The sequence below is a fragment of the Pinus tabuliformis genome, chromosome 2_2 (assembly GCF_031772625.1).
Source record: "Pinus tabuliformis cultivar Carrire ecotype Pingquan chromosome 2_2, CPIR1, whole genome shotgun sequence".
NCBI lineage: Eukaryota > Viridiplantae > Streptophyta > Pinopsida > Pinales > Pinaceae > Pinus > Pinus tabuliformis.
Window position 1 is genome coordinate 984,273,651 of NC_142300.1, and position 27,418 is coordinate 984,301,068.

Here is a 27,418-nt window from a genome sequence, read left to right on the forward strand (position 1 = left end):
TCTTTTATTGTGCATAAACTAAGCAAACATTTTCAAGAACTTAGCAAGATATACATATATATGTGTGCAATCTTTTAATGCACAAGAACTTTGTAAGACTTTCCAAAGAGATTAACAAAGGGATCAAACATTTTTTTTAAAATAATACCACAAAAATTAACTACTTTTTTAACGAAAAAGATATAGTTACTTATCTCTTTGGTGTGGTCTAGCCTCACCTTGCATGGTGCTATGGTCAATCGTTAACTTCTAACAGTGTTTGCATCCTTCGCACTCCATCATTAGGTCATCAAGATTGTAAGGCATCTCACATTTATAGTACATTTCCACTATGTCTAAGGTGAAACCATCGGTAGCATGTTTGTACTCAAATCAGAAGAGTAATCATTGGCACCAACACTTTCCAGCTTGGTGTAGTTCTTGAAGTTGTGAACAATGCATTTCCCTCAATTGTGTCAACATTCTACGCATCAAAGTGGTCAGAGAGGAAGAGCTCCTTGGCACCATAGTGCTGCCTCTGCCAACCAATTGATTTCTTAGGCTTGTAATACCAACAAATGTTCACTTCCATATTATTCCAAATATCACTCTTAGTTTTCTCTATTCTAGCTACATACGGAGGCTTATTAGAATGCGACAGGTGCTTCAACAAGAAATCTCCTACTCTAGTGACTTTTTAGTTCCCTTTGATGGAATATGCATTCAAGGATTTCTTAGCAGGCTATGTCTTATCCATATTACTCTCACTTCTATCCATAATCCTTTGTAAAACCCCCATTCCTTTTTGTAAAACCATACCCAAACATCTTAACTCAGAACAAATCATTGGTAGTTCCAAACCGTTATCAAGAACCCCAACCAATTCTTGATGAGACAGTTAGTCAAAAATTGAATTAAATTTACAGATATTTTTTTCTTGTAACACTAAAGGGATTATACATAATCCCCCCCCCCCCCCCCTTAAATAGAACATTATCCCTAGTGTCATTTTCTTGCTAGAATTTTAAATTTTACTCATGATATAACAATCTAAATAATTCCAAAGGGAATCCATCCTCTTCAAAATGAGGGATTCATTTCCTAGATATACTCATAGGCAAAAAAATAATGTTTTATCAATAGTCATAAGCATTTATAGCTACAAGAATATGAAAGTTCTACTTTCATCACTTGGCCATTATTCAAATTCATAAAATACAAAACAAACTCTCTATATCAACTTACCATTACTTACCCATTACTCTTGAAAGTCATGGTCACTTTTATGCAAGTTCTCTAAGAATGTTTTGGCAACCCATCCAAACTCCATGGAAAGCACCCTATAATATATGACTAACAAATCCATCATAATCATATTAGTCACAACATTTTCAATCAAATGAAATACTTTATCTATCAATCAATTATGTAATGTCAGGTGATATTTCAATCACAATACTTCTACAAGTACTTAGAGATCACCAACACTCTAATAATCAAAATGAGAAATCATTGAACGATGTGCACATTGTCTTATGTCTTAGCTCCTGCTAAATACATCCACACAGTACTTCTAAAAGTACTCAGAGAGCACCTAGCTCTCCAATAATTGAAATGATCAATAATTGCATCAATTGAAAATTGTCTTAGCCATTGCTAGATACATTCATAATATCGGTAATGCAATAAAGGAACTACAATTCAAATAATTCCTTACCGAGCACTAGGCTCCTTTCCTGCCAAGATGTACATAAAATATTTACACAATTATATAAAAAAATCATTTTTAATGCAACACATAATTTACTAGTTAATTTGTTATGCTATGAGAACCACAGTGGTAAAAGAATGCTCCTCCCAACCAATCGAAATTGATTTCCACAACCAGATTGAGTCATTTTCACAACTAGATAGTTCTTTGATAGAGACCATACTAGGGCCAGTATGGAATTCCACTAGCCAACCAACTCAATAATTCCAATGACCACATACGGTCCAATATAGGATTCCTCTTGGCAACATCTTCTCTATTTATGTGACAACGTCCCATCTATGAGGAATTTTGGGCTGTAGAATTTACCACTGTAGATCACCAGATAATGCAATATACTAAAGCAAAATACTTGATCTACTTCTACAAACAAACTTGCGGAAGCTTGATCGATTTTGAGCAAGATCAAATAGAACACATATAACAGAGAATGAGAAATCAATCACACATGAACACAGAAGAATACTCTAGGGAAAGCCTCAGCTAAAAACCTCGATCTCTATATTATCATACAAGTGGAAATATGTCCGGATTACACAAAGCTTTAGCTCATAAGCTATCCAGCTCTCAGTACAGTCCCTCAATTGCTGCTCATAGACTGAATAGAAACAACATATGCTTTCCCTCAGTCCTCCAAGCCTCCTATTTCCTTGCACAATTTCTCCTGGGTCCTATGGCTACCATCTGTGTGAATTCACCTCTCACACAACTCACCAAACTCAGAAGTAACTGCACAATCTCCAAGGAATGAATTCCTTCTGCATGCAAGATATATCCTCAATGGAATATACACGCAATTGATAGTACATTGTCCCATCATCTGATCTCAACTGGGTCTCTGACTAAACTGACATGCATGAGTTATTTATGAGAGAATATTTAGTTATCTGAAGTACAGTAGTTACATGCATGTATGCATTAACTAACTGAACTCACAATCTATTCCACAAACTGTTGGAACTAATCTAACTGGACTTAACTCAGTTAATTGAGCTAACTAATTACAACTCAAAGTACAACTCATCCTTATCTCCTTAATCAAGGGATAACTTCCTCAATCAAAGTGAAAATTGTTGCATGTCTTCACATAGACTTCATGTTTGATTTTCTCCAACTAATTAACTCAAGATGAATTAATTAATTATTTTTCAAACAACTGCTAAGATCAAATTCGAATTTTAATTCTCAGTTTTAGTTCAGGGATTAACTGAAATTGGAATGTATCTTGAAATTCTATTTATAGCAATGATTTTTTTAGCAATGCTATTTTTAGCACTTCAATATTTAACATTTCTTTTTGCTATTTTCAACACTCCCTCTCAACAAGAAAGGGATTATCTTTCACCCCAATTCTGTCTCTGTGGAACTCGAATTTGCATTTTGACAATGCCTTAGTCAAAATATCCACATCCCGTTGCTCGGTCGAAACATACAGTAATAACATGATCCTCTTCACCACATAGTCTTGAAGATGATGATACCAGATATCGATGTGCTTGGACCTGTCATGAAATATTGGATTCTCAGAGAGTTTGATACAACTCTGATTATCACAATAGATCACAGTTGGATCCATCCTCTGACCAAAAAATCCAACTAGAATTTTCTGCATCCAAATGGTCTCACATGTTGCCTGATTGGCAGCCTTGTATTCAGCCTCTACTGAGCTAAGTGCAACCGACCTCTGTTTCCTGCTTTACCAAAAAACTACAGCTAAACCAAGGTTGAAAAATCCTCCTAAATTGCTCTTCCGGTTTGATGGACTCCCTGCCTAATCCGCATCTGTGAAGCCCTGAAGCTTCACTCCCTCTATCCATCTATACCATAATCCATACTAAGATGTGCCTTTGAGGTATCTCAGCACATGGTTCACTGCCTTCCAAAACAACTTGGTAGGCTGAACCATAGATTGACTCAGTTGGTTCACTGCAAAGCATAAATCTGGTCATGTGTTCACTTGATACATCAATGAACCCACAAGCTGCTGATAAATAGTAGTAGCTACTACCTCACCTGAAGTAGCAATCTCCTTCCTCCAGTTACCTGCTATAGGAGTCTGCATGGGCTTGCACTTCTCCATGTGGAATCGCCTAAGTATCTCATTGGCATACTTTCCTTGAGACACAAACACATCCCCATCCTTCTGCCACACTTCCATGCCTAGAAAGTAGTGCATAATACCCATGTATTTCATATCGAACTCTCTTGAAAGGTCCTCCTTGCAAGACTTGATAAACCGATAATCACCTGTCAATATCAGATCATCAACATAAATAACGATGATCAATGGCTTACCTTATACCATGATGTGGTAAAGGTTCGCATCTGCTTCACTCTTTGTGAAGCCCAACTCAGTGAAATAGTTGTCGATCCTGGCATACCAAGCACAAGGTGCTTGCTTCAGCCCGTACAAAGATCTCTTGAGTCGGCACACATGTGACTCACGATTGAAGGTCTCAAAACCTTCCCGCTGCTCAATGTACACCTCTTCCTCAATCTTGCCATTGAGGAACACAATCTTCACATCCATATGATGGATCTTCCAACCCATCTGAGCTGATAGTGCCAACATCGATATGATAGATGAGTACCTTGCTACAGGAGAAAAAGTCTCATCATAGTCGATCCCCTCGACCTGTGAGAAACTACGGGCAACAAACCTTGCCTTATGTTTCTCAAAACTACCATCAGATTCTTTCTTTTCCTTGTAAAGCCATCAGGAACTCATCACTGACTTGTCCTCTAGTCTTGGGACAACATCCCAAACATAGTTCCGAATGATGGAGTCGTACTCCTCCACCATAGCATTAACCTAGACTGGTTGTTGATGAGCCCCAAAAATGGGTAACTTATTGGGCTCATTCTGCCTATTATTCTCGATTAATCCACCATTTTTCAGAGTTCTATGCATTCTTTTGAATATATTTATGTTAATTGAATGAATGAGAATAGTCACTTGACCACAAAGTCTAATACGTGCTTATTGCAGATTTTTGGACATCTTTTGGACCAAGGTCAAGCATTTATGAGCAAGTTGACAGCCAAATACGAAGGAACAAGGCTGAGGAATTGTAGGAAGGGTGTCTCCTACACTAAATGACCCCTTCCTCGAGTTCTCCACCATCAGCTCGGAGTTCAACAACCCACCAAAGATGATTTCAAGGGGCAGTCGAGCAGATTTTGTGAAGTGGCTGATTAACTGCAGTTTGAGCAGCCAAGCTCCTAAAGTTAAGGAGGGATGTTGGGAGTCCTCGTGGTGCATAAGTAGGAAGGCTTCAAGCCTTGGTAGTTTAGCTATTGAACAGTTGTTTTTCGCACTTTAGTGCAGCTCTACATTTCAGCTCATTTTTGAGCTCTTGCTGTAAACAGTTTTGTGACATGATTATTTTTTGAGTAATGGAGATAAATTTCACTTTGCACCAGCTCTGATCTTTCTTAAGAGGTTTTAGCTCTTGGGTTTGGGCCCAACCCAAGTTCAGTACCTCCTTTGTGTACTTTTATGTGTTTCTCTTACATTCATAGAATAATTTCTGTTATCTAGGTTAAGATCTTGCTTTGTTACTTAGGTTGATTTTGATGATTAAAATAGATTTTCATGCTTCAGGTTGATTTGATAGTTTGGAGACAGAAAAGATCTACAAAAAGGCCATCAAGCAATCCTTGATCTCACATCTCCCTCCTTGGGACCATGAGCTGAGACCAAGGCATACTCGCTACCACAAAAACACTGTTTTTGCCTTTCCATGCAATTGCTAGTGTTAGATTTTTAGTTGGGAAAAGTTGCTACCAGTTGTACTTGCATGTTTAGATTTTTTTCTTGCTTAGTTTCCATAGTTATCTTGCATGATTCCTTGTCTATAAATTTATTTTCATCATCTTTTTGGTTTTTAGGTCAGATTAGGTCAAAATAGATAGATCTCTGGTTTCTTCAGTCTTTGTTTGATCAGTTTTGGAAAATAGTGTGTAGAGAACCTATAACACATCCCTACCCATCCTTCCTCCATCATACAACCTGCTCCAACCCCTAATCCAAGATCCCTTCCCTTCATTTGCCACACTTTTCCAATTTGCCCTAATTTCTACATTCTTGTGCAGCATTGCTCCCTCCACCTTTGAACAAGTCCAACCACCTTCATCACTCCTTAGCTTCATTTAACAATTCCTAGACCCCTTCAAATCCTCATCCATCCTCCATTTCCACTTTCCCACCATTTTCTCCACCATCAACCCTCCAAAATCCTCTTTCGGCTCTTCATGTAGAACTTCTTGTAGAATATCTTGTAGAACCCCTGCAGACTTCTTGTAAAAGTTCACGTGAGCTATTGTTTGAGATTTGATCACTGTGAAACTCTCTAGAAGGGTGCTAGGGACCCCTTAGGCCCTCTTCTCACATTCCAAACCTCTTGCAAGTGCCTACTCTATTTCATTTCGCCAATCAACCTCTTCACAGTCAAATATTGTTAAAGCACATGCATAATAATTCTGCAAAATTACTCAAAAATACAAAAAGATGTTTTTTCCATATTTTACTTCAGAAGTAGCTTAGTCACATGCATTTTACCTTTCCAAGATCCAATGGCATCCATTTCCATAGCTTTCATCACTTTTCTTGCACCAGTAGGGTTAGCCAGTAAAACTAGGGTTTGCTAGGGTTTGCATTTCTTTTCAGCTTCTTTTTGCAAGGAGACTAGCCTTTTTTGAGTTAGCTTTCTTCTAAGAGCTCATAGAAGTTGGCTTAAGCTCCTAACGGACTTGTGCCAGCTAATCAAGTGACAGCCTACGGCAAGAGCTAGTACTTGTGCATATACACCATTGCTTCCAAGTTTGTTACGAACAACCGAGTTGATAAAAGTAAAGAAGGGAGTCCTAGGAGTTGCAGCATCATTGCTGCAATACTGGAGCTCACCATCTTTTTGGCGCCGTTTCCGGGGAAGCGTCAGAGTATTTGTGATTGTTGCTTTTCTTCTATTTTCTACTGCAACCTTCTGCTAAGTAGTTTATTTTAGCAAGAGTAGAGTAGTTGTTTCATTTCCATTCTGCAATTTCATTTCCGCAAAAGTAGACTAGACATTTCCTATTTTCCTAGACTAGCATTTCAAATCTGCAAGCGTAGATTAGCATTTCAATTCTACAAGTGTAGCTTAGCATTTCATTTCTGCAATTTCATTTTAGCAACATAGATTAGTCATTTCCTGCTTTCATTTCAACTCTGCAATTTTCATTCCAGCAAAAGTTTACTATAGTTAGTTGCAATTTGTTGTTCAATCAATTTCAGTTTTGTAGGTACAAGCAGAGAAAAACACAAAAAGAAACCAAAAATATTTCATTTCATGCCTCGTAGGAACAGAGGAAATTCAAGAAAATTCTTACCAAACACCCCCACCACATCACTGAGTCACCCTTCTCTCTTCTTCGGTGGCAGTGAACCTCCAGAGATATACGAAGATCCTCTAATAGAAGAAGAGCAAGAAAACATTCCTCCTGAGACCATGGATGAACACAGAAACCGTATAGGAGATGAGGAGAGAATAGAAGGTTCCTTTCCCATCTGAGAGACCAATGGGGACACAAAAATGAAAAACATAAGTCCCTCAGCCTTACCTCACTTCCATGGATTGACCATTGAAGACCCTGATACCTTCTTGTTTGAGTTTGTTGTCCTTTATCAAACCTATGACTATGCAGAAGACGAGCAAAAATTGATACTCTTTCCCTCTACCCTCAAGGATGCAACACTACTCTGGTTCATAGGGTTACCTGGAAACAGTATCACAACTTGGGCCCAGATGTAGCAACCCTTTAACAACAAATACCGAGATTACTGTAGGTCAAAGGAAACGAAGGGAGAAATCTTTCAGATGACCATGGGAAGCGATGAATCTTTAGAAGACTACGAGGAAAGGTTCCAACTCAGTTATAAAAGGGCCAGGTGCACACTTGACCCCAAATCTCTGAATTTTGTTCTGCTCTGAGGAATCCCTGAAGACCTTCTAGATACCTTCCATTTGCTAGCTGGAGGAGACATCTACCAACTACCTTATGATGACATAAAGACTGTGTTTAGAAACCATTATAGGGCAGCTCGGAAAAGAGGTAGGGGGAGTCAAATTTCAGCCAACGCCACCTTCTCCAAACATGAGTTTGAAAATCAGATGGAAGACCTTAAAAGTGAGATGAGACAGACCATTTCCATGCAATTGGATACTTTCCGAATCCAACGGAAGAAAGAGGAAGCTGAGAGGGCTTTGGCCAACTTTTGTCCTAGATGTACAAGGAAACATCCTTGGAACAAGTGTCCGTTGCACTCAATAGAGGTATGTTTCGTTTTTGAGGAAGACCACCCTACAAACCAGTGCCCAACCTTACCAAAACTTAAAGCTATGTACCAAGGGGCTGAAGGAGCCACTGAACCACTCTACTTCCTAAACCAAAGGAGGCCACATGGATCCAGACCTTACTAGCAGGGGATGCAAGGGACATCCCAAACTTATTACAACCCCAACCAATCCACTCACATACCTTCTTGGGGTCCCCTTGCTCATCCTTCTTGGTCCGCACCCCCTCCTTGGTCATATCCATCTCAATACCATACTCAACCTGTTGCTCATTCGTTTCATTCTCATGTTCAGTCACAACCTCAGTGGAATGCACCTCAATAGGGGTGGAGGTCCCAATACAACTCTCCTCTTGCTATTTTGCCTCCACCACCTGCTCAACCACAACCATTATCTCCTGCTCCTCCGAGACAACCCTAGATGCCTGCTCAACCAAACCCGAACCCCAATAACAGACAGGCCCAACAGGTATATACTGAAGAGACAACATGCCCTACCTATGCTGTGGAGATTCAAGAGATCAACCTATGATCTGGGAAGGTCCTCCCAGATAGCCAACCTCCTCCTAAGGAGGATGAGGAAGAGAAACAGGAAAATGAACCCAAATCCATTCCACCCTTTCCCGAGAGACTAACTAGAACCACGCAACCAAACCTAGAAGAGACTGAACTTCTAGGCGAGCTTAAACAGTTATGTGTGAAAATACCACTTCTCCAGGCCATAAAAGATGTACCAATCTACAAAAAATTGATAAAAGAGAAGTGTTTCAGGCACCCAGGTAGGTGCAAGAGAGATGCCCCAACTATCAATGTCATAGGACAACTGTCCGACCTAATGTTGGGACAAGTAATCTATCCAAAATATTTGGACCCTGGGAGTCCTGTAGCTGATGTCCACATCAATGGCATTAATCCCCCACACCCTGATTGATCTAGGAGCTGCCATTAATGTGATGACCAGGGACACTATGCTCAAACTCAACCTTCAGAGCTCCCTAAGAAAGACCTCGATAGTACTACAGTTAGCAGACTGCTCCACCGTGACCCCCGAGGGGATTGTGGAAGATGTCATGGTCTTTGTTGATTTTTGGGAGTACCCTGCAGACTTCTTGCTCCTTCATCCAAAGGAAAAAATCACGGGATACCCCCTCATTTTGGGAAGGCCTTGGTTAGCTACTGCAGATGCTTACATCAGTTGTCAAGCTGGGAGCATGACCATCAAGAATGGGCCTATGTCCAAATAGCTAGTCCTATATCCTCTTGCCCAACCTCTGCTAGAACATGACTTACCTCTCTAGTTGTAGGAGAAAGATGAGGATGAAGTCTACTCTGCTCCATTGTGCACAGTGGAAGCCACCAGGGGAGGTCCTCAAACCGAGGATGACCTTATTGAGAATTTGATTCAGAATCCACCTCCTAGTGTGATGCCATTAGAAAAGTCGGTAGAAGAAACCCAAGCCAGTGCTTTAGTGGATCTCTATGTGGCTGATCCGACCTCTCCCTGAGTTAAGAATGTGGAATTTGGCCCTGAAAGAACCTTAAATATCAACTCATCCCTATCCCCCTCTCAGGAGAAAGATCTGTGTAGCTTATTGAACTGCCATTTGGATGCTTTTTCTTGGAGCTATAAGGAGATGAAAGGAGTCCACCCTTCAGTTTGTACCCATCACATTTACATTAAAGAGGATTGTAAACCAGTTAGGTTGCCTTAGAGGAGGATGAATCCAGCCATTGAGGACATGGTCAAAGAAGAAATGCAAAAGTTGTTGGATGCAGGATTCATCTACCCCATCTCTGACAGTGAGTGGATTTCTCCTCTGGTGCTTGTGCCCAAGAAAAACAGGAAGTGGAGAATCTGTGTCGATTATCGAGAACTTAACAAAGCCACCAAGAAGGACTATTTCCCTTTGCCTTTCATAGATCAAGTGTTAGATGGACTGGCAGGGAAGAAGTTATTTTCCTTCCTAGATGGGTTTAGCGGGTATAATAAGATCCAAATCAGCCCGGAAGACTAAGATAAGACCACTTTCACTTGTCCATGGGGTACCTTTGCCTACGGGGTCCTTCCCTTTGGGTTATGTAATGCTCCTGCCACTTTCCAGAGAGCAGTACTGAGCATATTTGCTAAGATGGTTCATGATTTGGTAGAAATCTATATGGATGACTTTACTCCTTATGGGTCCAACTTCCAAAAAGCATTGACTAACCTGGGAAAAGTTTTAATAATGAACCTATCCCTCAGTCCAGAAAAATGTGAATTCCTGATGACTGAAGGGATCGTGCTAGGTCATACAATTTATCAACAAGGATTACAGGTCGATCCAAACAAGATTGCTATCATCCAAAGGGTTCTACCTCCTCAAAAGGTAAGAGATGTCTAGAGTTTTCTAGGCTTAGCAGGATATTATAGAAGATTCATTAAAGATTTTAGTAAGCTGGCCTCTCCATTGTTTGGTCTTTTGGGGAAAGATGTTGAGTTTATATGGACTGAAAACTGTCAAGAGGCTCTGGATGCGTTGAAAGGTAGGTTGGTAATTGCCCCAATCTTGAGAGGTCCAAACTGGGCCCTACCTTTCCATATTCACATAGATGCCTCGAACGAAGCCATAGGAGAAGCCTTAGGACAAGTTGAAGAGAAGCTACCATATGCCATATATTTTGTCAGTAAAAACCTGTCCAAGGCAGAGTTAAACTATACCGTAACCGAGAAAGAGCTCCTAGTTGTAGTCCATTCCCTAAACAAGTTCAGACACTACATCACTGGGTATCAAACATTTGTACACACTGATCATGCTGGAATTAGGTATTTGATGAATAAACATGATGTAAATGCTCGTAACATTAGATGATTACTTTTATTGCAGCAATTTGATTTGACCATTGTTGATAAGACAGGTAAGGAAAATGTTGTTGCTGATTTTCTGTCTAGACTAGATTTGTCTGCAGGTGAAGAAGGGATGGCGGACGATCAAATGCTAGATGAACACCTATTTTCTATTTCAGTACTCTCTCCATGGTTTGCTGATATAGCGAATTACTTGGTTTCAGCACAATTCCCGCCACACCTATCCTCAAAAGAGAAAGGCAAGATCATGAGAAAAAGTGCCCCATTCACATGGATTGGGGGCAACCTGTTCAAACTTGGCCCATATTAGTTTTTGAGGCATTGTGTCAGGGAGGAGGAAGTTTTTGACATCCTCCTAACCTGTCATGATGGGCCTTGTGGAGGCCACTTTTCAGCAAAAAGAAACACTTTCAAAATTCTATAGGCAGGCTACTATTGGCCCACTCTTCATCAAGATGTCAGGAGATACATCAGCCAATGTGACCAATGTCAAAGGATGGGGAAACCAACTCCAAGGGATGAAATGCCCCTCCAACCTCAAGTGACTTTCGAGTCATTTGAGAAGTGGGGCATGGAATTTGTGGATCCTATCAACCCTCCTTCAAACCAAAAGTCTTACATCATTGTGTGCACGAACTACTTGACAAAGTGGGCAGAAAAAAAGGCAATCAAGGCAACAAAAAAAGAAAAAGTGGCTGAGTTTTTGAGGGAAAATATCTTCTACAAGTTTGGCTACCCAAGAGAGTTAGTCACAGATCAAGGAAGTCAGTTTACCTCTAACCCAATTGAAGACCTGCTCGCTCAACATAAGATTAAGCACAAAACTTCCACCCCTTATCATCCGCAAGCAAATGGACATGTGGAAGTCACTAACAGAGCTTTGGAAGAAATTTTGACTAAAGTGGTGAGCAACAGCAGAAGAGATTGGGCAGATCGCTTGGTTGAGGCCACCTGGGCCTAAAACACTACTTGGAAAACTACAACAAGTTTCACACCTTATGAGCTGGTCTACGGGAAGAAGGCTTTGTTGTCCATAGAATTTGAATATAACACATTGAGGTTGGCAGCGCAGCTGGACCTAGATCTCAACCATGCACAACAAGAAAGATTACTTCAGCTGAATGGACTAGATGAACAGAGAATGCAGGCCCTTCTCCACTCAAAGGTGGTCTAACTTCAAAGGAAGATATGGCATGATCGACACCTTAAAGAAAAGAAATTTCAGACAGGAGATTGGGCGTTGTTATATGATTCAAGACACAAGGATTTCAAAGGAAAGCTGAGGACAAGATGGTTGGGGCCATATACAGTGGAGAAATGCAACGACAATGGTTCAACCCTTATTAGGACCATTGATGAAAAATCCATCCCCATGCTCATCAATGGACATCGATTGAAAATCTACAGGAAGCCCCTTTCTAAGCAGGAATTCATTAAAACTCTGGATAAATCAGTGTTGGTAGTGGAGTAGGCCCCTGTCTCCACTCCACCCACACCTTAAACAGAAAAAAAATAAAAATAAAAGATCCTTGGGTGAAAACCTATTGGAGGCACCCAGGGAAGACAGTGAGGGTGAAAACTCCTTGGATGTGCCCCAGTTGTCTCAAAAAAGAAGAAGAAGAAGAAGAAGAAAGAAGAAAAGAGAAAAAGAACCTAATTTCTGTTGAATAATTGCAGGTTGTAGGAAAGACATTGTAGGTTAGGAGAATCGCACAAGACAAAGATAGAGTCAGCACTAGGCTACAAGCATCCCTCATAATCCATTCCTCCATGAACACTACCCTTTCCTAAGATTTGGTCTCATTCGAGCTAATATTTCACCTTCTACAGGAAGTTCTGTGTCTTCTACAGGAAGATCCTGTAGAACCTACAAACAAGCCAAAATTGGTCTCAGAAGAGGACTCGAAGGTTTGGAAACTGTCTATGAGGCCTGTAAACATCCCTGCTTCCATCCATTGCCATATGTCGCCCTTTTTCCATCTCTATACACCTCCATTGCACTCATTTTTTATGTTCCTACACAGTCACACACAGAAACCCTGTTTTCTTCATACTGCCAGAATTTTTTTTTTTAATGAAAAATCAAGCAACTATTTTTCACTCACCATAACTGTTACCCTCCATCTAGATTCCTCATCAACCGAGACCTTCGTTAGCAGTATAGCCCTACTCATTCTAGCTTGCATTCCAAGAGGAGAAGCAACTACAGGACATCCTACAGGAATCTTGTAGCAGCTGATCCCTCTGAAAGACATACTCCAGAGACAGGGACAACAAAGCATGGCAGAAGAGACATGCATGGAGCTCTTCTTCAACGTAATAATATCAGTAGCAACCGAGGCCAAGCATGCAGTGTGCATGCAGCAACAACAAACGAAGGAATGGGTTCCAAATCCTGGAATCTGCATAACACGGCCGCGACCACGCAGGTAAGTGCCTAAACTCATTCTTCAATTGCATAACTCATATTTTAAAAGTTGCATGACTATGGGAATGGTTTGGATTGAGTGGAATCGGTCGCCAGTCAACTAGCCACTCTCGACCAGTTACATATCCTCGTGAAATCCAAATGAGCCCTGTTACATTCAAAATTTCCGATTAGATGTGCAGCCAGCATGTGTGTAGTGTCCATTCAGGGAGAAATCGTCAGGAATGGTAGTGGTGGCGGTGGATAACAGGAGAGAGGAGGTGATGGCGGTTAGAAACACGTAGAAACATTATGTTTATGACATCGGATCAATGGTCTGGTCCGGCCACCTCATCCCCTCACCATGAATCATGTTGCAGTTAAAAGACGCTTAGTCGAAACATGCACCACCCTCTTTTCATTCTACACTCACGACGTTCTCGAATGGAGTACATATCCACCACTTTGAGAACAGTTAACCAGTCATCCTCCACTATTTTTTCTGCCTGATTTCGAAAATCTCTCGCTTATCGGGCTCTATCGGAAGCACAGATTCATTCTACAGGAATCGGGAGCCTTCTACAAGAAGGGTTCTACAAGAAAGGCAAAGGATAGCTCTACGGAAGGGAAACCAGGAATTTTCATCGAATTTGAAGCTCCAAATGAGGTAGGCTCGAAAAAAACTTCTTTGTGCATGATTTATTTGTACAAGGTGGTGAATTGAATGACATTAGTTTGAAAAATGAGAGTAAAAGTCTGCCTGTGGATTGAGAAAAAGCGTGAAAGTTTGCCTGCATATTTCACTGAGTTTACCCAGTTCTTCCTCTGCAATCCGAAATATCCTCATCATTTTTAAATTCTCCTATAAGGAAGATACTTGCAATAGTAGAGGCCACCCTGTGTATGTGAAAAAATTGAATTTACATATCTATCTATGTGCTAAGAAGAGAACTTGTGTCCCTATGCTCTGTTCTATAAAAACAATTTTTTTTCTTTTCATAAACAGACAGTCAAATTCTGGGTGACAACAATCTTAAAACAAGGGAATTATTGCTATTTGATATTGTAAGGACCACATGAGAAATTCCTTCTAGGGTTCAGAAGAAACTGAATTCAGCTATCCTCTGTTCCAGTGATTGACTGTTTGTTTTCCTAATCATTTTCTCTTCTGGTTAAAACATAAAAAGAGCACTCAACACCATGCCAGGAGGATTCATAAGGAAAGAACCCTCGGACTCTAGCAAGTTGCATGAGCACCCTGAGGTGGTGGACCTTTTCACCCGAGCAAATTGGATATCCTTCTTTGACAAAATTCAGGGTCATGATGAGGAGATAACTGAAGAGTTTTTAATGTCCCTGAGACCGCATTCAAAGACACATGCCACAGTTAGTTTTAGGGGTTTGACCCTAGAACTCACCCCTGAGCTCATCAGTAGAATTACTGGTCTACCATTGGGGCTCCCTTGGAGCAAAGAAGAGAGATCCTTGGGCCAAGTTGCTAAGAAAACATTTTTTCTGCCCGAGGAGCATCCTGTAGAAGACAAAAACAGAGTTAGAAGGACAAGCTTGCCTCCTCTCTAGAGTGAAGTTAGTTATTAAATTATGAAGTACATCACATGTGAAGGTTGGTTTAGCATCATCTACGAATATCATTTCAGGTTATTATGTGAATAAGGCATGGGATTGACTTGCCTCTAGCCAAGAAACTGAGCATCCCGTATTTCCTTCTTTAGTCCTTAATTGAATGTGGTACAAAGCTAAATGAAGGGATCCCAAATTAGTTGGCCCACCATGGGCTCATCAAAGAAGAAGAAGAACATAGGCAATGGGAGGAGGTAGAGAGAAAAGCAGGGTTTCATGACCAAGAAGAGGACATCATCTCAGAAGCTTGGGATGTCAGAGAGGCAATCAAAGAAATCAAAGATGATGAGCTAGATTAGTTGCTCAGACGATGAGCAACACATTCAGCAGGGGGGTGATGATGAGCCCCAAAAATGGGTAACTTATTGGGCTCAATTTGCCTATTATTCTCGATTAATCCACCATTTTTCATATTTCTATGCATGCTTTTGAATATATTTATGTTAATTGAATGAATGAGAATAGCCACTTGACCACAAAGTCTAATACGTGATTATTGCAGATTTTTGGACATCTTTTGGACCAAGGTCAAGCATTTATGACCAAGTTAACAGCCAAATGCGAAGGAACAAGGATGAGGAATTGTAGGAAGGGTGTCAAAGAAGAAGAAGAACATAGGCAATGGGAGGAGGTAGAGAGAAAAGCAGGGTTTCATGACCAAGAAGAGGACAACACCTCAGAAGCTTGGGATGTCATAGAGGCAATCAAAGCAATCAAAGATGATGAGCTAGATTAGTTGCTCAGACGATGAGCAACACATTCAGCAGGGGGGTGATGATGAGCCCCAAAAATGGGTAACTTATTGGGCTCAATTTGCCTATTATTCTCGATTAATCCACCATTTTTCATATTTCTATGCATGCTTTTGAATATATTTATGTTAATTGAATGAATGAGAATAGCCACTTGACCACAAAGTCTAATACGTGATTATTGCAGATTTTTGGGCATCTTTTGGACCAAGGTCAAGCATTTATGACCAAGTTAACAACCAAATGCGAAGGAACAAGGCTGAGGAATTGTAGGAAGGGTGTCTCTTGCACTAAATGACCCCTTCCTCGAGTTCTCCACCATCAGCTCGGAGTTCAACAACCCACCAAAGATGATTTCAAGGGGCAACCGAGTAGATTTTGTGAAGTGGCTGATTAACTACAGTTTGAGTAGCCAAGTTCCTAAAGTTAAGGAGGGCTAATGGGAGTCCTTGTGGTGCATAAGTAGGAAGGCTTAAAGCCTTGGTAGTTTAGCTATTGAACAGTTTTTTTTGCACTTTAGTGCAGCTCTGCATTTCACCTCATTTTCGAGCTCTTGGTGTAAACAATTTTGTGACATGATTATTTTTTGAGTAATGGAGATAAATTTCACTTTGCACCAGCTCTGAGCTTTCATAGGAGGTTGTAGCTCTTGGGGTTGGGCCCAACCCAGGTGCCAGTACCTCCTTTGTGTACTTTTATGTGTTTTTCTTGCATTCATAGAATAATTTTTGTTATCTAGGTTAAGATCTTGCTTTTTTACTTAGGTTGCTTTTGATCATTAAAATAGATTTTAGTGCTTCAAGTTGATTTGAAAGTTTGGAGACAGAAAATATCTACAAAAAGGCCATCAAGCAATCCTTGATCTCACCTCTCCCTCCTTGGGACCATGAGCCGAGACCAAGGCATACTTGCTGCCACAAAAACACTGTTTTTGCCTTTCCATGCAATTGCTAGTGTTAGATTTTTAGTTGGTAAAAGTTGAAACCAGTTATACTTGCATGTTTAGATCTATTCTTGCTTATTTTCCATAGTTATCTTGCATGATTCCTTGTCTATAAACTTCTGTTCATCATGTTTCTGGTTTTTAGGTCATATTAGGTCAAAATAGATAGATCTCCGGTTTCTTCAGTCTATGCTCGATCAGTTTTGGAAAATAGTATGCATAGAACCTGTAACACATCACTACCTATCTTTCCTCCATCATACAACCTGATCCAACCCATAATCCAAGATGCCTTCCCTTCATTTGCCAGACTTTTCCAATTTGCCCTAATTTCTACATTCTTGTGCAGCATTGCTCCCTCCATCCTTGAACAAGTCCAACCACCTTCATCACTCCTTAGCTTCATTTACCAGGTCCTAGACCACTTCAAATCCTCTTCCATCCTCCATTTCCACTTTCCCACCTTTTTTTCCACCATCAACCCTCGAAAATCCTCTTTCGGCTCTTCCTATAGAACATCCTGTAGAACCTCCGCAAACTTCCTGTAGAAGTTCATGTGAGCAGTTTTTCGAGATCTAATCACTGTGAAACTCTTTGAAAGGGTGTTAGGGACACCTTAGGCCCTCTTCTCACCTTCCCAACCTCCTGCAAGCGTCTACTCTATTTCCTTCTGCCAATCAACCTCTGCACAGTAAAAAATCGTTAAAGCACATGCATAATAATTCTGCAAAATTACTCAAAGATACAAAAAGATGTTTTTTCTAGATTTTACTTCAGAAGTAGCTTAGTCACATGCATTTTACCTTTCCAAGATCCAATGGCATCCATTTCTACAGCTTTCATCTCTTTTCTTGCACCAGTAGGGTTGGCCGGTAAAACTAGGGTTTGCTAGGGTTTGCATTTCCTTTAAGCTTTCAGCTTCTTTTTACAAGTAGACTAGCCTCTTTTGAGTTAACTTTCATCCATCACAGTTAAAACTTCTTCTAAGAGCTCATAGAAGTTGGCTTAAGCTCCTAGCAGACTTGTGCTAGCTGATAAAGTGACAGCCTGTGGTAAGAGCTAGTACTTGTGCATATAGCACTGTCGCTTCCAACTTTGTTATGAACAACCAGGTTGATAAAAGTAAAGAAGGGAGTCCCAGGAGTCCCAGGAGTTGCAGCATCATTGCTGCAATACTGGAGCTCACCAGTTGCTGCACTGCTTCCTCAAAGGAAGAAGTTTCGGTCTCTACACACTCCCCAACCAAGGCCATGTAACCAGTGTACCGCTCGGGTTATCTCCTCTATCTGCACTAAGAAGATGGCTGTCCCACATTCTCTCTTGCATCCAGCATCAACTTGTTAGCTTCCCTTGAGCATTTATACCCATATCTAGAAGACTCTGCATGAGTGGATGTATCCACTGCCGGATCCTCTGCATGCAAGTGCTCCGCATCAATTTGAGGCTCCTCCTCCTTAAGAACCAAAAGTTCCTCCTCTGCATGCAACTTCAGCTCCCTCTCAAGGGACACTAGCATGGATTTCTGCTCATCGAACCTCAGATCTTTGCGTACCACTGTCCTCTGACTGGTAGGCAAGAACACCCAATAGTTGTGGGGTGTATCAGTGTACCCCACAAGTATCCCCAACTCAGTTATTGGATCTAGCTTCTTCTGGGCATCTTTGGTCACATGGGAATAAAATGATGATCCAACGATTGTGAAGTGACTCACATCTAGTCTCTTCCTGGAAAATGCCTCAACTGGTGTCTTCATTCCTAGTATATGATGCGGGCTTCTATTCTGCCAATATACTTATGTATTGCATGCCTCATCCCACAAATGAAGTGGTAGGCTTTGGTCATGCAGCATCGCTCGAGCTGCTCCCTCAATCGATCTGTTCTCCCTTTCGGCCACCCCATTCTACTATGGGTTATGGGGTGCCGTCAACTCCTATTTAATTCCTTCTGCTGCACAGATTTCCTTAAACTGTTGGGAGACATAATCTCCACCATTGTCACTTCATAAGGCCCTTATTTTATTTCCAGATTCTTTCTCTGCTAAGACTTTGAACTCACAAAACCTTGAGAAGGTTTGATCCTTCTTCTGCATGAAGTAGATCCAACATCTACGAGAAAAATCATTAATAAAAATAACATAGTACCTTTTTTTAGCAGTGGAGGTTGTAGAGAATGGTCCACACACATTTATATGAACTCGATCTAGGTTGATCCAACTCTACTGTCTCGATCCTCAAAGGAATATTTCACATACTTACCCAAGGTACAACCTTTGCACGTGTCCACTTGCTCCAGTTTTCGCTTGGAAAGTTCGGTAGAAATCTGTTGCATGATCTTCAAGGCCCCATGGTGCAAGTGGCCCAATCTTCTATGCTATAGCTTGCCAACATCTTGGCTCTGCACCAACTCAGCTTTGCAACTCAATGTAGCACAATTGTCTACCTCCAACTTGTAGAATTCTTTACTCGAATCCCAATCCTCTTGGTCTGTCCAGTGCCGATATGCATCAAGAATTCCTTTCCTTTACTAAAGACTACATCATAGCCTTTGTCTTCCAGCATAGCGATAGACATAAGATTCTTCTTCAGACCAGGCACATACTTTACATTAGTCAGGGTGAGAGGAGCTCCATTCTCCCTCTGAAATACAACCGTACCTTCACTTGAAACACGGTACCTTCCATCATCGCCCATATTGATGCGCATCTCGAGGTCCTTCTCCTCGAAGGTACTAAATAGATTCTTGTCATCGGTCATGTGGAATGAGGCTCCATTGTCCAGGTACCAAACACAACCCAGCATCAATGAAGCCATGCATGCAATGAGGGTGAAATCCAATTCGAACTATGAGGTCAGTGCCTCACCATATGATCCCTTTGAGGATCCCTTCTTGGATTTCTTCTATTGACAATTCGTAGCATAATGGCCCACCTCGTGACAATGAAAGCATCTCACTTTTGATTTTTCAATCTTCTTCCCACCATGGGAAGAACTCGATTTAGAATGGGATGCCTTCCCCTTCCCTTTCCTTGCCTTACTCGCTGAGGCTAGATTTTCTTCATTATCTTGCTTTGATGAAGATCGATCTTTGGTGCTTCTTCTTATCTCCTCCTGCATCAGATCTGACCAAAGTCGTTCCCAATTTGGCAGTTTCTCTCTTCCATTTACCAAGTCTTGGTAGCTATGCCATCTCTTAGGAATACCAACGAGAGCAAGACTCACCATGTCATCATTGGCTGTCGTGATCCCTACATTTCCAAGCTCATCCATGCAGGTGGTGATCTTGTTTAGATATGTAGAGATCGTGTCGCCCTTTTCACACTTGATTTTCTGAAGCTTGCCTTTCAGCACCAGCTTCCTATGATCGTTATTGTTTTGATATAGATCCTTCAGTGTTTTCCACATTGAAAATGGTGTCTCCTTCCCGCAGAGACTTGAGACTATGTGGTCTCGAACTCCCTCCAGAAGAATCCTCCTCGCTTTAGCTACACATTTCTTCCATTTCGCTAGTTCTTGGGCATTAGTAGCTTCTGGCTTGGGGAATTCTTAATCAATGAAGTCCTTCAAACCATTTTCCTCTAATATTTCTTCCATGCGATCCTTCCAGGCCAGATAATTCGAGCTTCCATCAAGGGCATACTCGAGTCTCAAACCGTTGAACGCCATTGGTGAACTTTGAGATGTGATAAGAATTCGATTTCTATAATTAGGGACTTCAAACTTCAAACTTCTCCCTTCTTTGTATATTGTTCTTCGTTTTGATCACCTTTTCTCTGATACCATGTAGAATTTCCCACTTTAGTTCACCAGATAATGCAATATACTAAGGAAAATACTTGATCTACTTCTATAAACAAAATTGTGGAAGCTTGATCGATTTTGAGCAAGATCAAATAAAACACATATAACAGAGAATGAGAAATCAATCACACATGAAAATAGAAGAATACTCTGGGGAAATCCTCAACTAAAAACCCTGATCTCTGTATTATCATACAAGTGGAAATATGTCCGGATTACACAAAGCTTTAGCTCACAAGCTATTCAGCTCTTTAGACTGAATAGACAAAACATATGCCTTCCTTCAATCCTCCAAGCCTCCTATTTCCTTGTGCAGTTTCTCTTGGGTCCTCTGGCTACCACCTATGTGAATTCACCTCTCACACAACTCACCAAACTCAGAAGTAACTACGCAATCTCCAAGGAATGAATCCTTCTGGATGCAAGAGATATCCTCAATGTAATATTCCAGCAACTGATAGTACATTGTCCCATAATCTGATCTCAATTGGGTCTCTGACTGAGCTGACATGCATGAGTTATTTATGAGAGAATATTCAATTATCTGAAGTGCAGTAGTTACATGCATGCATGCATTAACTAACCGAACTCACAATCAATTCCACAAACTGTTGGAACTAATCTAACTGGACTTAACTCAGTTAACTAAGCTAACTAATTACAACTCAAAGTACAACTCATCCTGATCTCCTTAATCAAGGGATAACTTTCTCAATCAAAGGTAAAATTGTTGCATGTCTTCACATAGACTTCATGTTTGATTTTCTCCAACTAATTAACTCAAGATGAATTAATTAATTATTTTTCAAACAACTTCTAAGATCAAATTCGAATTTTAATTCTCAATTTTATTTCAGGGACTAACTAAAATTGGAATGTATCCTGAAATGCTATTTATAACAATGCTATTTTTAGCACTTCTATATTTAGCATTTCTTGTTGCTATTTTCAACATGGGGCTCCTCCAACATGCTCCAAATCAACAAAGTTGCCTCAAGCTTTTTTGCCGATTACCATCTTGGAAAAAACTTTTCCCTTATTGATATTATCTTATCTCCAGGGAGAGGAAATCTGAGAAGGCAAGTTCCATCAACCCCTCTAGGCCAACAATCACCATAAACCTAAGGCCTCCTAGCCTTTCACAACTATCCACAACTGTCTTGCATGTGAAATTATTTTTTAGCACACTTTCCCACAACAATTTACATAATAAACCATATGCACATTATCATTAAAAACAAAAGAAAAGTTTATGTACATCATGCATTCATACAACATGGGTCCACAATATCTAGATTGACAGGAAACATAACTGACATACAGGTGGTATACATTCTAATTTTACAAATAGCACAATCATTCATATCATAACATTATACTCTCTCATTTGCAATTGCAATTCACATTGCAACATTTTACCTTCATGGGTCTTCATGTTTCCATTAAGCTACCCATACTTAATCCCATCAACAATGTTAGTCATAAATATACATTGTTTAAACAAGTATTAACTTTCGCAACCATTTTAGTTTCATGCATACAATATTGTCATGCATAAAAGTATATACAAATATTCATCAATGCGTAAATGGAAATAACAGTTAGGATAGCAATCCAAACATTTCCAATTCCCGTAGTGTACTATCAGCAACATATTGGTACATGAAGTAACTACCATTATCACTTTTTAATAACTTGCAATAAGCTTAAATCAAACCCAATTCATGCATATGTTTTAATATTTAGTCATGCAACACTAACTAATCAATGCTACCAACCATCTTAATGCAACCATGACAAGACTCAATCAACAACTAGCTATTACAGTCAAGTCTCAGTACTCCACTCATTGTTTATTTTATATTTAATCTAAAGGGCTTCTTTCAATATCTTTTAAAACATCCTATTGTACTATTCAAGGAAAACCCCTCCCACCTTTTACACATGCTTTTGTTTCACACAAAATCACTATAATATTCATTTATCCTTTATAAATAGTGCACGATAACTTAAATTATGTTCATTAAATGTATCATTAATGTTATCACACATGTAAAGGTTGGTAGACAATTCTCACTTTCACTAGTTAGTGCTCAGGATTGTTCATAAGTGTAACAAAGGTTTATTGTCATTTATCCTAATCTTGATTCAAATGTCATGAACATAGTTTTGCAGCAGACTTTATTACTTACTATTCTTCAATGCGGTTATAAACATGCACCATGCATCTCATGTCAAAAGTAGTTTATTGCATTTATTAATATGTGGATTTTTAGACTCATACCTGAGATGATGCCAAATAGTAGCATACCTTGATTTCTTTTTTGATTAACAATTCCCAAAGGAGCCATTTTTGCAACCTTCAGCTCTTATACCACTTGTAACATCCCCCAATAACCATGCATGAAAATGCACAGAGTTAGAAAATTTTACAGAATTTACCCACGAGTAACTATTCAATTTACTATTCTAGATTTGTCGCTAACCATAAGATAGAATCCTCATCATTACATAGAGTAACTTCAGTAAATGAATAGTAAGTCAGATAAACATTAACAACCACTGTTGTGGCATATTAACATAAACTTTTTGATGTGACCTTGCATCAATTCTATGATTCTTTTAACTCAGTTAGTTAATCACATTCTTGATAATATAACCATCACATCATAGAATGAATCAACATTATAAAAACGACACAACAAGAAACCACATCATTAGACGCCAATATACCCTGGAAACTGTTTAGTCAATTTAGTGTTCCTAAATTGATGTCATTAATTGTCAACCCGGGGCTCATAAGCTGATGAAGTGAGGGTGTACTATATGTACTTAAGTAACTTTCTTAGAGCTTTTGTCGTTTGGGGGTGTTGTTTATGGTTAACTTATCTTCCTAAGATGGAGTGATGATTATAAACAGATGAGTGCAAGTGTGTGAAAAGTGAGTTCTAGATGAGTGAAAGTGTGTGTGTGAAGGTGATTTCTAATTACTTGCTGAATTCGTAAAGAAGAAGAGCTTGAAAGAAATGAATAAATCAAAATGACTTGAAAGTAAATGACCACGTTCTAATGGCATTAGTCTCTATCCATACTGCTGCAAATAAAAGAAACAAGAAAATCACTTCAAGGATTGATGTTAATGATTATCTCCTCCTAACTCCCTGCTTCTACCACATAGTACTGCGTAAAACACGATTAGGAGGTAGCTGAAAACAAATCCAAGAATTGATAAAAACTCTAATCTACTCTAATTGACAAATTGTAACACTAGTAAGCCTTCTCCAACATACTGCTTCTTACATATGTGATTATGTGTAACAAGTGGAAAAAGTATTAGTATCACAAGCCAAGACTACTCAAATACAAGCTGCAATTAATTAGTGTTTTGTTCTCTTGAAATATAAGCCATTCATGATAAAGAGAGCATAAATTAGTTAGCATCCAACTTGTAAAACTAAGCTAAAACTAGTCTAGAAAACAGAGTAAAAAGGGCAGCATCATGAACAAGACAACTGCAACTACCATTAGATTTTAAAGCAAACACAACACACTTAATCCCGGGTGAAAACCTGCAAAGAAGTAAACCTGATCAGTGAAAATAAAGGCTGCAGCAACAAAGAGAAATCAAGCTGTACATAACTCAAGAAAAGAAATTCTGTTTGTAAAATAAAGAAATTGCAGAAATATGAACATGAAAATACTTTACAAGGTTAATACGAACAGGGGCCCTCCATTCATATTATCCACAGAAAACTCAGATGCTCTTAAGACTTCAAAACAGCGTTTCCATTACTTTATATGCAAAGATACATAATCCAAAAGTGCTGGAACAGCTCTTACAAAAACAGAGTTTTGAAAACGTGCCAAAATTCTCACAAATACATACACTACAACATCTGAAAAGGTAACCTTAGCGTACGTAGACGCAGGTATATATAGGCATCTGTAAGATGGCCTAGTACGTAAACATAAAAACAAAAAATGAACTAACTGTCATGCGTATTAAAGGTGCAATTAACACGTCATAGGTTTCGTGGTCAAGCTGGCGGTCTGGTCGATATGGGCAATGAATCTAACATTAGATCATGTCCCCCACGGCTTTCAAAACATGGACAGGTCACCCTTTCCACCGACGTGATCAAACGGCTTACGTATCCACGTTGAGTTGTCTTTATTTGACCGAAACTTGACCCCCTTTGACCGGAGGTACAAATGACGTGGCCGGCTGAACTGATGGCACAGGAACCTCGAGCATGTATATTCCAACATGCCCACGTGGCTCATTCTGCAAAATAGCACGTGGAACCTTGAGAACAACAAAATGGTTGCGGGATCATCAGATGGCTGCGGAATCAGCAGAAAGCTGCGGAATACCTGCAAGTATATCAAAAACTAAACAAAACAATTATCCATTAGCAAAGCTCACTTGATCATGTTTAATGACAACTAATGTAATGATCTGGGTGGAAAATGAGGTAAAAGAGAGAGGAAAGTGATGAAAACAGTAGGTAATGATGGAGGATAAGGTGTAAAGTAGGGACTCTACATACCCCCACTACGAGGGTATTGCATGTCCTCATGCAAAAACACTGATCAATCAACCTGCTGTGATGCCTCTGCCAAGACATCCAATCTCCTCTTCTTTCTCTGTGTAGACACATTCACCCTTGGCTTCTTTACTAAGCATCTGAACTTTAGGTTGATCAAGGCTCTGTTGAGCTTGTTGCATCTCTTCCTTAACTTCTGGTTATTTCTTTGCCACAGGCCCAAATGTAACATGGTGTTATCATGAATCATCTTATCCAATTTGGCTTGCTCTTTCAATTTCTCATTTTCTTGCGTGATATGTCGATTTAGAACCTCAATCTCAAAGAGTTCCTGTTTCAAGGAGTGGACTTGTTGTTCTAAAGGCTGAACATTACTAGGGCCAGCGGCTGCTTGCTCCAATGTTTCCAGATAATTATACACTTTTTGCTGTTCCGGGTCCACTTCAGGTGACTTTTTGGGACTTGGTTCATAATCAAATTCAGATCCATGTTCATGCTCAAGTTCATGTTCAAACGGACTTTCCTCACGTGGAGGAGAAGTCTCAATGTGCTCAGCGTGTGGAGGACTTGCAGTACCTTTTTGAGGTGAGCTTAAATCAATGAAGAATGACTGTTTACCCTTTGTGGCCCCTACTTTTCTATTTTGCAATCTGCTGCTCCTTCTTACAGAGGTAGCACTCTGTTTTTCTTTTGGTACCTTCTGTTGTTTTTCTTTTGGTACTTTTTGCTTCTGTTTTGTCTCCTTTTTGGAAAGAGCAGTTTTGTGAAGTTTGGCCATTCTCTGAGCTAAGGGTTGAGTGTCTTCCTCACTAACATCTTCAGGAATGAGGGTAGTTTCTTGGACTACAGATTTACCCTTATCTTGCTTACGTTTCTTCTTCCCTTCTTTCCTTTTCTGAGCAATTTCTTGAGCAAGTTCTGAAAGGGTTTCAGAGATAATTCCTTGGGCTGTTTGGTTATCATCTTCAGTAAATCCAGGATCAATATCCTGTCCAGAATGCTGTATATCAGTTTCCTCATCAAACTGGTCTTGAACTGTTTCCTCTTGGGCAGTTGTTTCAGGCATAGTAGTATCAGGAACAATGGTTTCTGTTTGGGCAGTGGTTTCTTGGTTAACCCCCTCTCCTATTTTCCTTCTACTTCTTTTTGGCACTTGAGGGGATCCTCCAGAAGTTTCTCCTAACTCTTCAAAATGGTTCCTTATGAGAAACCTCTCCCATGAGTCTCTTTTTGATTTTAATTGTTCCTCTACCAACAATTTCACAAGACCGTGATGACATAAATGTGCCTCAGCATTTCTAGGGTTCTTTTGGACCATTGCACACATTTTCTTAAGACTTGAAAAGAGAAAGTATGGGAGATTAATGTCATCACCTAGAAAATGCATCATAACCTTTGCATGATAAACATATAAGACCCCAAATCTGCCTTCACAAGTGAAAAATTTCTGCACTAACAAGAGTAAAGTGGTCCACTCTTCTTTAACATAAGAAACCGAAATCCCTTTGGTAAAGATACTTGTGTCCATACCTGGGTTTTTCAAAATTCGTTTCCACTGCTGATCTTGGACTGCCCGGTTCTTAAACCACCTTTCTCCTGTCTGTGGAAGTGAGGTAGCTTGAGCTATGCTGCTTTCATTGACTATGAATTGTAAGTCTCCTATCTCCACGTGACCATCTTTTTCTGTGAAGGACCTTGCAAAGGCCTTTGTCACCTCCTTATGGTAGCCTTTGAACTTCTGTACACATTGTAGCCAATTTTCCTTTTGTAAAGCCTCCTTGACCTGAGGATAACCTTCCAAAAACTTTGAACCTTCCGGTTCTGCCCTCAAGAGCTTTCCCATTTGCTTTTACGGCTCTGTTCTATTTGAAACACGGCTTTAAACGGCTTCACACAGTCAATTCACGGCTTTGGTTTCAGAACACGGCTTCAACAAGGGTTTTACACGGTAAATTCACAACTCTGTTCTGGAACACGGCTTCAACAAGGGTATTATACAGTGAATTCACGGCTCTGTTTTGGAGCTTGGCTTTAAAATGGCCTTACACAGTGAATTTACGGCCTCAACACAGAGGATTATGGGTTCAACTTTGAATACAGCCGTAACAGACCTCCACTGGTGTTTCGAATTAGCGGAGAGGGAAAGGAAAAAAAACAGAGTATGGTGAATGGCAGCGTAGTGAGCCCAGCATAACAGAGTGTGGTAGCAGCGTAGATGGAATGAAACATGCGAGTGGAAATGGGAGTGAAATGATATGAGCGTAAGAGGGTAGAAGGGTTAATGAATAAACAACGGCTATGTCCTTAGATCTCGGCTTCGAAATTACACTTGGCTGCGTGAGTGGAGACGTAGTACATTAGGTTACATCACCTAAGTACGAGATCTTAATGAAAGAAGCAGC

General features: G+C 40.0%; 1 protein-coding gene and 1 pseudogene across 1 annotated transcript in view; one reads left to right on the forward strand and one right to left on the reverse strand.

The window, feature by feature from the left end:
- Positions 1-249: 249 nt before the first annotated feature.
- Positions 250-736, reverse strand: LOC149196609 (chromatin remodeling protein EBS pseudogene; annotated as a pseudogene).
- Positions 737-13,209: 12,473 nt separating this feature from the next.
- Positions 13,210-27,418, forward strand: part of LOC149196610 (uncharacterized) — a 31,412-nt gene continuing 17,203 nt past the window's right edge. Inside the window, exon 1 of the mRNA XM_089408368.1 lies at positions 13,210-13,358. Within this exon, the coding sequence (XP_089264494.1) occupies positions 13,210-13,358 (149 nt within the window). The remainder of the gene's footprint in view (positions 13,359-27,418) is intronic.